Genomic DNA, 13165 nt, shown 5'->3' on the forward strand with positions numbered 1-13165 from the left:
GAATCCAGACTTCTTGTTGCATCCCCACCTTAGGCCTCATCAGCGAAGACTATCTCTTACGGGGGTTTCCAAGCTCTGATGGTTGCTACTATCATATTTGTTGGATTCAGTACTCTATGTGTGCGTTGGATGCGTCGTAAGGTATCCCATGATAAGCAACATCCACTCGCTCGTACCCAAGAGCAAGAATAGGTGATCTTGAGTTCTTCGTGCTCGCTCTTGGCTCCGAGGCCACCAGAGCAATGCGGTTCAGGTTCATTTCCGTTGTTAAGTTGATAAGATAGACTTTTGTTCCGCAAAGTCGGATTCGTACGAGATGTAGACTCTCCATGATTACATGCACGTGAGTCTCTTATGTCAGTGTTGCGTTGATATATGGTGCTAGTCTAGCACTGCTAGAAGAGGGAGCTAAGAACACCCGTATTCGAAAATGCATCAACACATCAGACGAACTCAGATTCCTCGCTCAAAAGCTTCCACCGTTTTACTCGGGTTGACGGTATTCGATGCATGTGGAATGTGGCAGTGTGCATATACCTGCCTCGGTCTTGACTCTACCGAATCGACAGGGACCAGCTACACCTCGAAGAAACTCGGTGGATGATTGTTTCCAAGGGAGTTGACATCAAATCCAGAAAGATCCCGATCAGAACGGTTCAAGTCCGGGTCCATAAGTCATTACGGCACCCGAGATGAGGGAGTGACCGGAAGATAGGCTATGTCGATGGTGGGCAGCTCAGAAGGAACCCGGATAACACAAGGCGTATACACATCAGAGAATCATCTAGAAGGTGCCACCTTCAAGGTGGCAGCTCTTCTGATCATATTCCATATCGAGAACAACTTATCCGTCAGGTGGCAGTCCTGCTAGACCACTGCGAAGGAATTTTGTTGAATTTCAGACCAGCGATGTCGTATCGTGAGGACTAAACGTTTTCTCTGATACTCTCTTCATGACTCGATAGCGGGCGTACGACGTTACTATCGGAGGACTCAGAGATCTTGAAGGGACTCCCAGGACTACCTTGAAACTCACACAAAATTACAGTTTTCCAGCAGTGCAAAGTTATGATATCGCGGCCGCTTCTACTGCCGCATTATCCACGAGTGCTTCCACGAAGAAAACAACTTCGGTCTCAAATTGGGACCGAAGTCGTTTTTTTTGGGACTCCCAATTCCCTAGTATAATATTGGTAACCGCTCCTATTCGTCCACGTTCCGCTGATGCTTACACCTTGCTGGCTTTGCTTGGGAGCAGTATTTATTAGGCACCGTATTTCGTGGAGGATCATACATGCTAGAGTGTTGAGACCCGACCGTGTGAAATTTTGGGCTGTCGCTGCGGAACATTCTGTACGGCTGTTCGCCTCGCTTCCATCACGAGGTGCCACGAGCATGGCCGCTCATCCCCGAGCAATTATGAGTCGCGTTCTAAACTAGTAAGACCACAATGCTGAGCTCAACCGTGTGCGACGGTAAAACGATCAGAAACGCTGATATTTTTCAACAGAAGCATCTTTCGGTTACACATGCTCGTCGAAGGTGTTTCGAAGATATGCCGGGCTGGCGCGAGTTGCCACGACTTCCAAACATTTGTGATTGTACGTTTAGCTGTCCAAGTCGGAACGTTCGAAAGCCCGATAGGAAAACTCCTGACAGGTTTGCTCCTACCCTTCGACTTATGGTATCTCGTGCTGTTACTACCCTGCTCTCTACCACAGCCTCCGTAGTGAGTGTGGTGGGCAACACTATTGCCTGTGATGCCGAGTGTGCCCTGACTTTCCCTGGTTCCTACTGCAAGTACTGGCAAACACCAAGTGTGTGCTTTGGCTCTAATACCCCATGCTCATGCGATACCAGCTTCCTTACAGCCTCTCCAGTCCGATGTGATGCGGGTTGTGCTGAAGAGGTTCCTGGGTCTTACTGTAAGTACTGGAAGTCACCGAGTGTTTGCCACATTTCAAACACTCCTTGCTCTTGCGCTGATTCTACCACAAGCGACACGACGGTGCAGACGGTGAGCACATCGGCAACGACTATCTCTGTGACACCTACCACTTCAATACCATCGACTACCGTCGTGACCACTAGGGCAGTGGTCACCACCATAACAGCGTCCACCACTGCTGGGGCTACTTCCACACCAGGTTCGACGACTGCTGAGGCTACTACCACACCAGCTCCGACTACTGTAGAGGCTTCTACCACACCAGCTCCGACTACTGTAGAGGCTTCTACCACATCAGCATCGACTACTGTAGAGGCTTCTACCACACCACCATCGACGACTGCTGAGGCTACTACCACACCAGCTCCGACTACTGTAGAGGTTTCTACCACATCAGCATCGACTACTGTAGAGGCTTCTACCACACCAGCATCGACTACTGTAGAGGCTACTACCACACCAGCTCCGACTACTGTAGAGGCTTCTACCACACCAGCATCGACTACTGTAGAGGCTTCTACCACACCAGCATCGACTACTGTAGAGGCTACTACCACACCAGCTTCGACTACTGCTGAGGCTACTACCACACCAGCTCCGACTACTGTAGAGGCTACTACACCAGCTCCGACTACTGTAGAGGCTTCTACGACACCAGCTTCGACTACTGTAGAGGCTACTACACCATCTCCGACTACTGTAGAGGCTTCTACCACACCAGCATCGACTACTGTAGAGGCTTCTACCACACCAGCATCGACTACTGTAGAGGCTTCTACCACACCAGCTCCGACTACTGTAGAGGCTTCTACCACACCAGCTCCGACTACTGTAGAGGCTTCTACCACACCAGCATTGACTACTGTAGAGGCTTCTACCACACCAGCATCGACTACTGTAGAGGCTACTACACCAGCTCCGACTACTATAGAGGCTACTACCACACCAGCTTCGACTACTGTAGAGGCTACTACCACACCAGCATCGACTACTGTAGAGGCTACTACACCAGCTCCGAGTACTGTAGAGGCTTCTACACCAGCTCCGACTACTGTAGAGGCTTCTACACCAGCTCCGAGTACTGTAGAGGCTTCCACCACACCAGCTTCGACTACTGGAGAGGCCACCACATCAGCAACAACTACTGTTGTGGCGACCACACCAACTTCGACTACTGCTGAGGCTACTACCACACCAGCGCCGACTTCTGCAGAGGCCACCACACCAGCATCGACTACTGTAGAGGCTTCTACCACACCAGCATCGACTACTGTAGAGGCTTCTACCACACCAGCTCCGACTACTGTAGAGGCTACTACACCAGCTCCGACTACTGTAGAGGCTTCTACCACACCAGCTTCGACTACTGTAGAGGCTACTACGCCAGCTCCGACTACTGTAGAGGCTTCTACCACACCAGCTTCGACTACTGTAGAGGCTACTACACCAGCAGCAACTACTGTTGTGGCGACCACACCAGCTTCGACTACTGTGGAGGCCACCACACCAGCTTCGACTACTGGAGAGGCCACCACATTAGCATCGACTACTGCAGAGGCAACTACACCAGCATCGATTAGTGTTGTGTCCACCATCACGCCAACGTCAACTGCCGTTGCTACTACACCAGCACCGATTAGTGTTGTGTCCACCACCACACCCTCGTCAACTGCCGTTGCTACTACAGCAGCCTCGACCAGTGTTGTGGACACTACCTCATCAACGTCAACTACTGTTGCTAGTACCACACAAACATCTTCCGCTGGATTTACTACTGCCGCAGTGGCGTTCACGACCATCCCAACGAGTAGTACTCCTCCCCCTGACCTCATCACTGGTCCGATACCCATTACCACCTCTGGGGTAGAGCCGGCCTTGCGGGGCGGGCAAGTTGTGCCACCAGTGGCTTAAAGGTGGAGCTGCTCGCACTACCTTGTAATGACTTCTTTTGTATGAGTATCTCTAAGTCCAGTGAAGTGATTACATTGATCAATTTTTATAGTTCGATAGGCAATTGATCATCTTCAGCTCGCGTACTCCTGTGCGACGCATTCTCAGTTCAATGTAGCAAAACGAAGGATGTTTGATCTAGGAGATAGTGACATAACGTGGTTTGAGACTCGCGGTGTTGCGTTTGATTTTCACGACCCATCGGGATTGTGCCAATTATGGGTGCATCTCGGGAAGTAGGTTAAATACGGAGAAAAATCGGTTCCAGAATCGCACAGGTCAATGTTTATTGAACGGCTGGAGGGTCGCCTCCTTCAACTCCCTTACTGATTCTCTCTCTCCATTACAGTTTAACCAATGTGGCTCATTTGGTGCCTCCTCGTCATCGCTCCCAACAGTCTATCAGCGGTTCCCGACCACACCCGGCATGCTCACAGAGCCGCTATTCCGACGGGTGATTTCCGTTACGGGATAGGTCCCACTAGGAGAGTCGATAACGATCCGCACCGACCCGAGAAACCTGAGCTTACTCCGCCACAGAGAGTCGCCGGAATCATCAGGATTAACGACACCGACCTCAAGCCGATGCAAGGACCGTTCGCCAAGGTAAGACGTTCGGAAGTGGAGTTTCTTTTGTGGTTTTCAGGTGTCCCCTGAGAGCTCATCTATCCGGGTCGTTCCTATCACTATATTCTGTCTTATCATTCTGTTCATCATTTCTGGCGTTGCGCGGCTCGTAGTTCTGACGAAGCGTAGAAACGCGCAATCGAGAGCTCACGTTGGTGAGCATCTTAGCAAAGACGAGAGCTTCATCGATAGCAGGCATTGTGGCATCGTAAAAGAACATCTTGCCCTATCGTGTCATCGTTGATCCTCAGGAGAATAATGCCGAGGATCTGAAGGCAAACTCCGAATCCAACAGCGCCGCGTCCAGAACGGACGAAGAATCCCCTGCAGCAGTGTCTCCTAGTGTTGATTCACACTAGGTTGACTCGAAGTTGCCCTGTTTAATACTGCTAGCGTATCCTATGTTGCACAATTGACTTTTAATTCATGAGCATGTGCACACTTGGACCATGATGGAATTGTCATCATACCACTTTAATGTCGCTGCCTGTATACCCATTGTGTAGTGCGCCATCATTCCCATCCACTCTCGTCGCGTTGATGGTGTGTAAAATGATGTGACGATTCGTCAGACGGAATCTCCGGAACATTCCCATAGTTATTTAATCGCCTTCGATCGTGAACTCCTCACGGCTCGCTAAGCTGTCCCGGTCTGAATAAGTCTGGGAAAGTTGTAGGATGCCTCCCATAAAGATAAGTTTACTATGTCAGCTGTGGGGTTCGAACCCACGCGGATTTCTCCACCACAACTTGAGTCTGGCGCCTTAGACCACTCGGCCAAACTGACTGATTGCGCAAGCGCTTTGGCTACAGGGTAGTTTCACGACTTCTTAGAATGTACAGGTTTGCAGGTAGAGTTGAGTTGAAAGATGCCTCCCATAAAGATAAGTTTACTATGTCAGCTGTGGGGTTCGAACCCACGCGGATTTCTCCACCAGAACTTGAGTCTGGCGCCTTAGACCACTCGGCCAAACTGACTGATTGCGCAAGCGCTTTGGCTACAGGGTAGTTTCACGACTTCTTAGAATGTACAGGTTCGCAGGTAGAGTTGAGTTGAAATTCCCAATGACGTAGAGGATGGGATGGATAGATGTAGCTGACTGGCCAAGATAACTAGGGCAAAGCAGATTGCGTTGCCCATAGTAGGATTGATGTGGTCCATAGGTCACAGTCTGTGACTCACAGACTGTTTAGAACAGCCTGTCACACAAGTGCAACTCACAACGAGCTGCCAGACAAGTCGAACCACAAGGCGGTGGTCGCTGTGGACGGACCCACAGACTGTGACTCACCACACTCCAGTCAGCGTCATCTATTAGGGTTGAGAATGTTTTACAACGAATACAATCTAAATATCTCAGCGGACTTACCTTGAAAATCGTTGAAGACAAACTCTAACCCTACCTCCACGTCGAGGGATTGGGCTGGGATGGGTATTAAAGTTAGCCAAGGTCTGGTGATCACCAGACAACCAATATCATACTTAAATCATCAGCACCGCTGGAAGAGGTGCACTAGCTTCAAGCTAGTAACTCCAGCTATGCGGAAGATGCCTCAATAGCTTATCACAAATCACACAACTACCCTCTTTTGCGTTGTGCAGGAGTAGGAACTTCCTCTACTACTAGAATTTCACTTTCGTCGATCAGCCGTAGTCGATCACTGCCATGAAAGATGCCTCCCGTAAAGATAAGTTTATTATGTCAGCTGTGGGGTTCGAACCCACGCGGATTTCTCCACCAGAACTTGAGTCTGGCGCCTTAGACCACTCGGCCAAACTGACTGATTGCGCAAATGCTTGGGCTACAGGGCTGTTTCGCAGTTTGTTAAAATGTACCGGTTTGCAGGTCGAGTTGAGTTGAAAGATGCCTCCCATGAAGATAAGTTTACTCTGTCAGCTGTGGGGTTCGAACCCACGAGGATTTCTCCACCAGAACTTGAGTCTGGCGCCTTAGACCACTCGGCCAAACTGACTGATTGCGCAAGTGCTTTGGCTACAGGGTAGTTTCACGACTTCTTAGAATGTACAGGTTCGCAGGTAGAGTTGAGTTGAAAGATGCTCAACTCTGGCTCCAGTGATCCTCAAGTTATACTAACTATTTACACTTAACCAGGGGAGTTTCGATAGAGTTAGTCGACTAAGTGGTGTGGAGAGGACCGAAGACTTGCAGGGCTCCCCCCTGAAGTTTCGGTCACGGGACAGGTCCCCGACTAAGTGGTGTCGTATCAACGACTAACGTCTCACACGGGTCTGTCCCGTCACCCAGTCCACTATAACAAAAAAAACTGTCAATTACTAATCACTCTCTTTCAGAATCTTCTGATTATTGAAGCACCTACGAGCGACCGAGCTCGCTCGCCCGTCGAATCACTTCCTCTGGAGTTGACCCTAGCCTCTGGCGAGACTTTCCACTCCCGTAAAGATAAGTTTACTATGTCAGCTGTGGGGTTCGAACCCACGCGGATTTCTGCACCAGAACTTGAGTCTGGCGCCTTAGACCACTCGGCCAAACTGACTGATTGCGCAAGGGCTTTGGCTACAGGGTAGTTTCACGACTTCTTAGAATGTACAGGTTCGCAGGTAGAGTTGAGTTGAAAGATGCCTCCCATAAAGATAAGTTTACTATGTCAGCTGTGGGGTTCGAACCCACGCGGATTTCTCCACCAGAACTTGAGTCTGGCGCCTTAGACCGCTCGGCCAAACTGACTGATTGCGCAAGTGCTTTGGCTACAGGGTTGTTTCACGACTTATTAAAATGTGCCGGTTCGCCGGTCGAGTTGAGTTGAAAGATGCCTCCCATAAAGACTGGTTGCGCAAGCGCTTTGGCTACAGGGTAGTTTCACGACTTATTGAAATGTGCCGGTTCGCCGGTAGAGTTAAGTTGAAGGATGCCTCCCATGGAGTTAAGTTTACTATGTCAGCTTGGGGTTCGAACCCACGCGGATTTCTCCACCAGAACTTGAGTTTGCCACTGATAGGATAGTCTCACGGCTCAACTGTGAGTCTAGCGAGCGTTGTTTCCCGATTCACCACGTCCGAGATTCATCTTTACCAGGGCCGCCCATTCTTGGAGCGGTGCTATATCAAGATATGGCTAATCTCATCGGAGGCAAACGATTCGTCTCCAATAGTGTGCAACTAGGCATCATCTATCCTTCATTGACCCGATTCCGTCTCCACTCAACCTCCTCTTCCCAATATTTTCCATTTCAATATCTTTCATCACCAATGTACATGTGAAAGAACCACAGACGGTTTAGTCCAATCACGAATAGTAATGTGGTAACCTTTTACAGTCATGCCGAGAGCATGAAGCATCGTCTAACCGACAGAACTCTGTACGCACTGCCGACGGCCCCGGTGACTATCAACTGATATACGTGTACGGCATTAAAGATTCCCAGAATATGTGATCAAGCCGGCCCGATTGAAGTACGTGATACCTAGTACGCGTAACAGAAAAGGACAGTTGGTTGGTATTGCCCAAACTATACATCAACTACACACTAACCAGAAACGAGAAACATACAAACAAACTATTCAAGTTGGTAGAAAACAAAGTTCCTCGGTTCTACCCTACAAGTCTGTTTTCTGTTATATAACTACAACCAAACACAGAGCGTAGCAACTACAGAAACTGTTCAGAGGTATTTGAATAAATAAAAGCTGATAAGATCAGCCCAACGAACACCAGTGGCGTCAACTGAGAAAAGACATAGCGCTCGCCCTGTTGATCGATTCTCTAAGGTCGTCCCCCAGCCTTTTCCTTGAAACTGCTATACAGTGCTTCCTCCAACTTCTTCTTAGCTCCTTCGCATGATGACTTCGTGTCTTCAACTTGGCCCATATCCTCGAAGATCTGACCCATCCTCAATAATGCATACGCCCTTCTCATCCGAATCTACAACAACAAAAAACCATCACTTCCGCACACTCCTACAAATTCACTCACCTGCCACGGGGCTGATATGTCCATCAAAACTCTCTTGCAAATAATCTTCACAGTGTGCTCGATATCAAGAGCGCACATATCCCACGCTGTACGTAGGAACACAGGTAGAGCACTCTCGAACTCCTAAAACACTCAGAACAAATCTGCACCTCCACAAAAGCCACATGCCAACCTCAGATGCCTTCTTGAGATCGTCATCATTCAGCTCGATTGGAGTATCATCCTCGCCAGATTCCCCACGAGCTGAGAGAGAACCACGAGTAGGAATTTCGAAGCGCGCGGTAATTTCCAACCAACACCCACCTTTGCGTTCTTCCTCTCTCTTCTTCATTGCCTGCTTCTGCGCCTCCTCAGTAGCATTCTGCATTCTGTTCAACACCATCCTAAATACCACACCTCGTTGAACTCCACCAACATCCGAGCCACCCTACGCTGCCTTCACCATCGATGATGCTACTGAGTATTTATTCGACATCGTCCTACTCGTTGCCTTCCACGAAGCCGTCTGAAAATACAATTCCACTGAAATTCCGTCCAATTCGTGTACAGTATTCCCACACTGCCCATTATAATCATCAACCGATACAATACAGGAACAATCAAAGGCACGCAAAAGAACTCATCAACACCAACACCCTCCAGCTTACCCTCCTCGACCAGCTCTTCCCACACTCCTCGTTGATGAACTGAGTAGCTCTATTCTGATACATCCACCCCACCGTCCGCAGTAACGGTGCCCCGAATGATGTCTAACACCAACACCATTGACAACCACTACCCCCTACACCCCAACCTACCCCAGCAAGGACTTGGGCTTCCTCCACAGTCTCCTTAATGAACCCTTGCTCATCTCGAGCAATCACATATCGATCCAATCTCGACAACAGCTCCTCCGCGCATTTAATCTAAGAGCCACCGACAAAATGTAAAAAGCGCGCGCCCGATTGATCGATTACCTCTCGTCTATGCTGTTGCCTCTTGGCCCTCCTCTTCTGGTCAGTATCCTTATTCATCTCGCTCTTCAAAAGTCTATTCGCATAATCCTCATCGCTCTCCCCAGGGTTCTGCTTAATATTGCCACTCTTAGCCGCTTTGTCCACCTCCTGCAACATGGCATCCGCTTGGCTTGCCAACTCCAGATGACCAATAAAAGGCAAAAACTTCTCAGACCCTAACCAGACAAAAACACCATTCCTGCTAGCTTCGCTCCGCTAGGATATCCCCACCGAATAACACTGCAAAGAACAGCTTAGGATCGAGTGTCGCGACCGATTCCTGCACGCCCTCCAAACCTTGGGTATCATACTTCTTCCTCAACTCAGGATCGGACAAGCACTAACATACAACAGAGACGACGATAACCTCTCATCGATTACAATGGCGAGCGCTTTTTACAACGATGATTTGGTAGAAGTTGAAATTTTATTATTTTCGCATTAAAATAATCATAACTTCACTGTCGATAACTCACATCGTACTCTTGGAACTAGGGGAAGTAATAACACAGTAAGTTCCCACAATTACACAATTCTGCATTGATTTTTTTCTGGCCTCTCCAGTACAAGTCATACCACATACCATCCCTCCGCAACTTCTCACCTGATAAGCCTGGGATAACTCCTGGAACTTCTTATGGGCTTCAGGGTCATTAGGATTCTTATCGGGATGCACCACCATCGCCTTCTTATAATACGCCTTCTTAATCTCCCCCTTGCTAGCGTTGGTCTTCACTCCAAGAATGTCGTAAAACCTGCAATGACAATAACAACGACAACAGTAAATCAATTCTCGCACATGTCGAATTGACACACACAGCAAGGACATTTTACAGCAAGAAATGTAATATAATCACTCTCATAGATAGCATTATAAAAATCAATAGAGTAGATCAACTCCTACAATACGCCTAAACGTGTTTCTGCTCTCGAAATACATATTCATTATCTCAATAACGATAGCCACCACTACTATGGAGTTTATAGTAACTATCCCATCCACGAAATAAAATGGTCACCAAAATCAATTAAAGTAACTCATTGATGCAACTAGTGATAACACACGATCAATGTTAAACGGGCGTTCCCGATCCGGACATGAAATGAATCTTTTCCCATCGACCTACTTAGTATCCACAACTTCGTGATTGCTGTGGCTATCTCCATCATACTCTACGTCCGAGTCAGGGTCCTCAGGATTGGCATGCACTTCATTAATCAACTCTCGTAGATTCACGGTCTCGTCCACCCAAGCACCGAGCTCATCATCCCACTTCATATACCTGAGATGTGGCACAAATTGGGCCTATTTTGAATCTTTCACGCTCAACCTAAGATACCCACTTCTTGTTTCCCGCACGGATCGCCTCCGGAGTGTTGTAAATTCCACGACCAACTTGAACCGCTCCAGCCGCTACACCACCAATGGTCAATCCCGCAAAACCAACCACACCTAAAACAATACCCGATTCGGACCTATTCCGTATCTTCCACTCTCAACCTCAAGATACCACCTTTAGCCAGCCCAGTGAAGAAGCCTCCAACACCCTTCTCCTTAGCACCAACCGTCGGAGCCGCAACAAGCGTCGCCGCACCCGCGAGGATTCCTCCTCCAGCAGCTTTCAAACCCGAACCCACACCTAAACCCTCCACACCTAATCCCGCACAGGTTCAATCCCCGGCACTACCACTAACGGCATTTTTCGGTCTCGTCGAATTCATGAGATCAGTATAACCATCATTTGCCGAATACTGCTCATCTATAGCGGCCAAAGACTTATTCAATGGCTTCTTCTTTCCTCCCTGACTAGCTTGCACAGCTTGCTCCCTTTCCGCCTCCATTTTTCGCATGAGCGTATCATCACGTAGCTGAATATCAAACAATTGTCCACAACTAACAGCAAAAAATGAGAATATTTTCCACGGCACTTATAATACCACAAAAGATATAGAATTTACGGTATTAAAAAAGCGACAGCGAACAACATAGAAATTCTGTGAAAACAAGTGGAATTTATAACAATTTCGATGAATATACGAAATCGAAAAATTCAAATTGTGAAGAGTAAGAAAAAAAATTCGAATAGAAAATACTAATAAGAAAAGGGAAAAATACACAAATTCGAAATAGTGTGTAAAAGAGACAATCTTCCTGCTACCATAATTTCCGTACCAAAACAAAACAAGACACTCAAACAGCCACCAACAATAACAACAATTTACATAATTTCATGGCGCGCGACATTTTCCCCCACACTTACCACTAGTGCTTCCGTCTCAATTTTCTTATCCTTCTTCTCCTCATCCTCCTCAACTGCTACTACTGCCGGCGCTGCTGGGGTCTCAGGAGTAGAGGGTAACGATTGAGTCGATGGTGGGGGGAAGGCCGTCGGATCGTACACCGCTAACTCCGAGAAAACTTCCAGACGGATGTGATTCACATCTCCCAGGCTCTAAAAACCAATCCTCAAAATCGATCACGTGATCGATTATAGCATATTACCTCGATACTCCATCGGCAACCCGGCACTTTAGCATCACTCAATTGCATCCCACCACCGAGGGTCTTCAAACCTGAAATAAACTCTCACTAAAATTTTTCCATAAATCCACGAAAAATTCAAAACCTTCATTACTTTCAGCGACTTCAACGAGGGTCGGCCTTTCCCCCGGTTCCCCATAACGAGCCATGGACACAGCCGTCATAGTACTATCATGATCAGCAGAATTAATACGACGAGTTGAATCATCCGCTTCGCTCCGCTCAAAAACGATGTCATTTTTCTTCGATTTCGACTTCTTCGACTTGAAAGCCTTTGGCTTATGCCAATGCCTTTTATGACTTTTCTTCTCCTTTTTTCTTTCCTCTTCAGCGCCTAGAGGAAAATAAATTTATTTTCATTCCAATTTTTCGGCAAAGGAGTGGTACCAAGGGGAGGAGGCCGACCCAACGATTTTACCCACGCCCGAGAACGATTTTCCCATATTCACCCCGTACCACTCCTTCGCCAATTCAGCCTTCTTACTTTGAGTAGCATTATCCCACTCGGACTTCAAGTCGTACGCTGGTGCTCCTGCCCACGCCTCGAATATGCCTTCACCCGCCAGAGGATTGGAAAATATGAAACTAAAATGCAACATGCAAGAATTGAACCAAGGACCTTCTCCAAGACAACCCTACACCATACCCACCTTAGGTATTTATCCTGACTTTCTTCGCTAACAAGCCAAGCCAGTCCCGACACCCCGCTGACAGTATCCCCCATATTGTTGAACTCGATAGTAGTCTCAGCATGTGCAGCAATATGCTAAAAATACAACAAAAATATCCAAAATCCTAGCGGAGCGAAGCAAGCCTCCTTTTACCTTGCACCTATTCCCAGGAGCCCAATTGCCACTATCAAACCACTCCCCGTCGGCAGCAAAGGTCTCGTCCGATCTGAATTGAAAGCCACCTTCCCTACAGTTGCCCATGAACAGCAGCTAACACGATGTTTCCACCACAACACATACAAAGCGTCGTACAATAATTCAACCACGTCTAGTGGTACCAACACTATGAAATCACCAAGACAGATATATAAATGTAAATTGATACTAAAAATTGCCAAATTTGTGAAGCTGAAATTCTACTATGGAGTGATATGCAATTACGTTCAGCTATACCACTATACGTTACTTGATCAAGACGT

The 13165-nt window shown here is 47.8% G+C and overlaps 2 protein-coding genes and 6 non-coding genes across 8 annotated transcripts in view; all 8 read right to left on the reverse strand.

The window, feature by feature from the left end:
- Nucleotides 1-1920: 1920 nt before the first annotated feature.
- On the reverse strand, nt 1921-3747 carry Pmar_PMAR013283 (conserved hypothetical protein; the record flags this gene model as incomplete). Its single annotated transcript, XM_002772894.1, has 1 exon — nt 1921-3747. One exon carries the CDS (start codon nt 3745-3747, stop codon nt 1921-1923), a length of 1827 nt encoding a protein of 608 aa, XP_002772940.1.
- A 1483-nt stretch (nt 3748-5230) lies between these two features.
- Nucleotides 5231-5312, reverse strand: Pmar_PMAR013284. Its single transcript has one exon. It is a non-coding gene; the product is annotated as a tRNA-Leu (tRNA).
- A 109-nt stretch (nt 5313-5421) lies between these two features.
- Nucleotides 5422-5503, reverse strand: Pmar_PMAR013285. The gene has a single exon. It is a non-coding gene; the product is annotated as a tRNA-Leu (tRNA).
- Nucleotides 5504-6226: 723 nt separating this feature from the next.
- Pmar_PMAR013286 lies at nt 6227-6308 on the reverse strand. Its single transcript has one exon. It is a non-coding gene; the product is annotated as a tRNA-Leu (tRNA).
- A 109-nt stretch (nt 6309-6417) lies between these two features.
- On the reverse strand, nt 6418-6499 carry Pmar_PMAR013287. Its single transcript has one exon. It is a non-coding gene; the product is annotated as a tRNA-Leu (tRNA).
- Nucleotides 6500-6960: 461 nt separating this feature from the next.
- On the reverse strand, nt 6961-7042 carry Pmar_PMAR013288. The gene has a single exon. It is a non-coding gene; the product is annotated as a tRNA-Leu (tRNA).
- A 109-nt stretch (nt 7043-7151) lies between these two features.
- Pmar_PMAR013289 lies at nt 7152-7233 on the reverse strand. Its single transcript has one exon. It is a non-coding gene; the product is annotated as a tRNA-Leu (tRNA).
- A 1035-nt stretch (nt 7234-8268) lies between these two features.
- Pmar_PMAR013290 (conserved hypothetical protein) overlaps nt 8269-13165 on the reverse strand; it is a gene marked incomplete at both ends in the record, with an annotated part of 5337 nt that continues 440 nt past the window's right edge. Inside the window, 21 exons of the mRNA XM_002772895.1 lie at nt 8269-8427; nt 8479-8601; nt 8651-8721; nt 8782-8861; nt 8910-8983; nt 9126-9227; nt 9276-9383; nt 9435-9495; nt 9589-9649; nt 9705-9813; nt 10078-10228; nt 10601-10756; nt 10818-10926; nt 10988-11113; nt 11162-11342; nt 11735-11926; nt 11977-12047; nt 12500-12600; nt 12666-12781; nt 12840-12912; nt 12938-12956. Of these exons, the coding sequence (XP_002772941.1) occupies nt 8269-8427; nt 8479-8601; nt 8651-8721; nt 8782-8861; nt 8910-8983; nt 9126-9227; nt 9276-9383; nt 9435-9495; nt 9589-9649; nt 9705-9813; nt 10078-10228; nt 10601-10756; nt 10818-10926; nt 10988-11113; nt 11162-11342; nt 11735-11926; nt 11977-12047; nt 12500-12600; nt 12666-12781; nt 12840-12912; nt 12938-12956 (2243 nt within the window). The remainder of the gene's footprint in view (nt 8428-8478; nt 8602-8650; nt 8722-8781; nt 8862-8909; nt 8984-9125; nt 9228-9275; nt 9384-9434; nt 9496-9588; nt 9650-9704; nt 9814-10077; nt 10229-10600; nt 10757-10817; nt 10927-10987; nt 11114-11161; nt 11343-11734; nt 11927-11976; nt 12048-12499; nt 12601-12665; nt 12782-12839; nt 12913-12937; nt 12957-13165) is intronic.

Source organism: Perkinsus marinus (genome assembly GCF_000006405.1).
Source record: "Perkinsus marinus ATCC 50983 genomic scaffold scf_1104296960350, whole genome shotgun sequence".
Classification (NCBI taxonomy): domain Eukaryota; phylum Perkinsozoa; order Perkinsida; family Perkinsidae; genus Perkinsus; species Perkinsus marinus.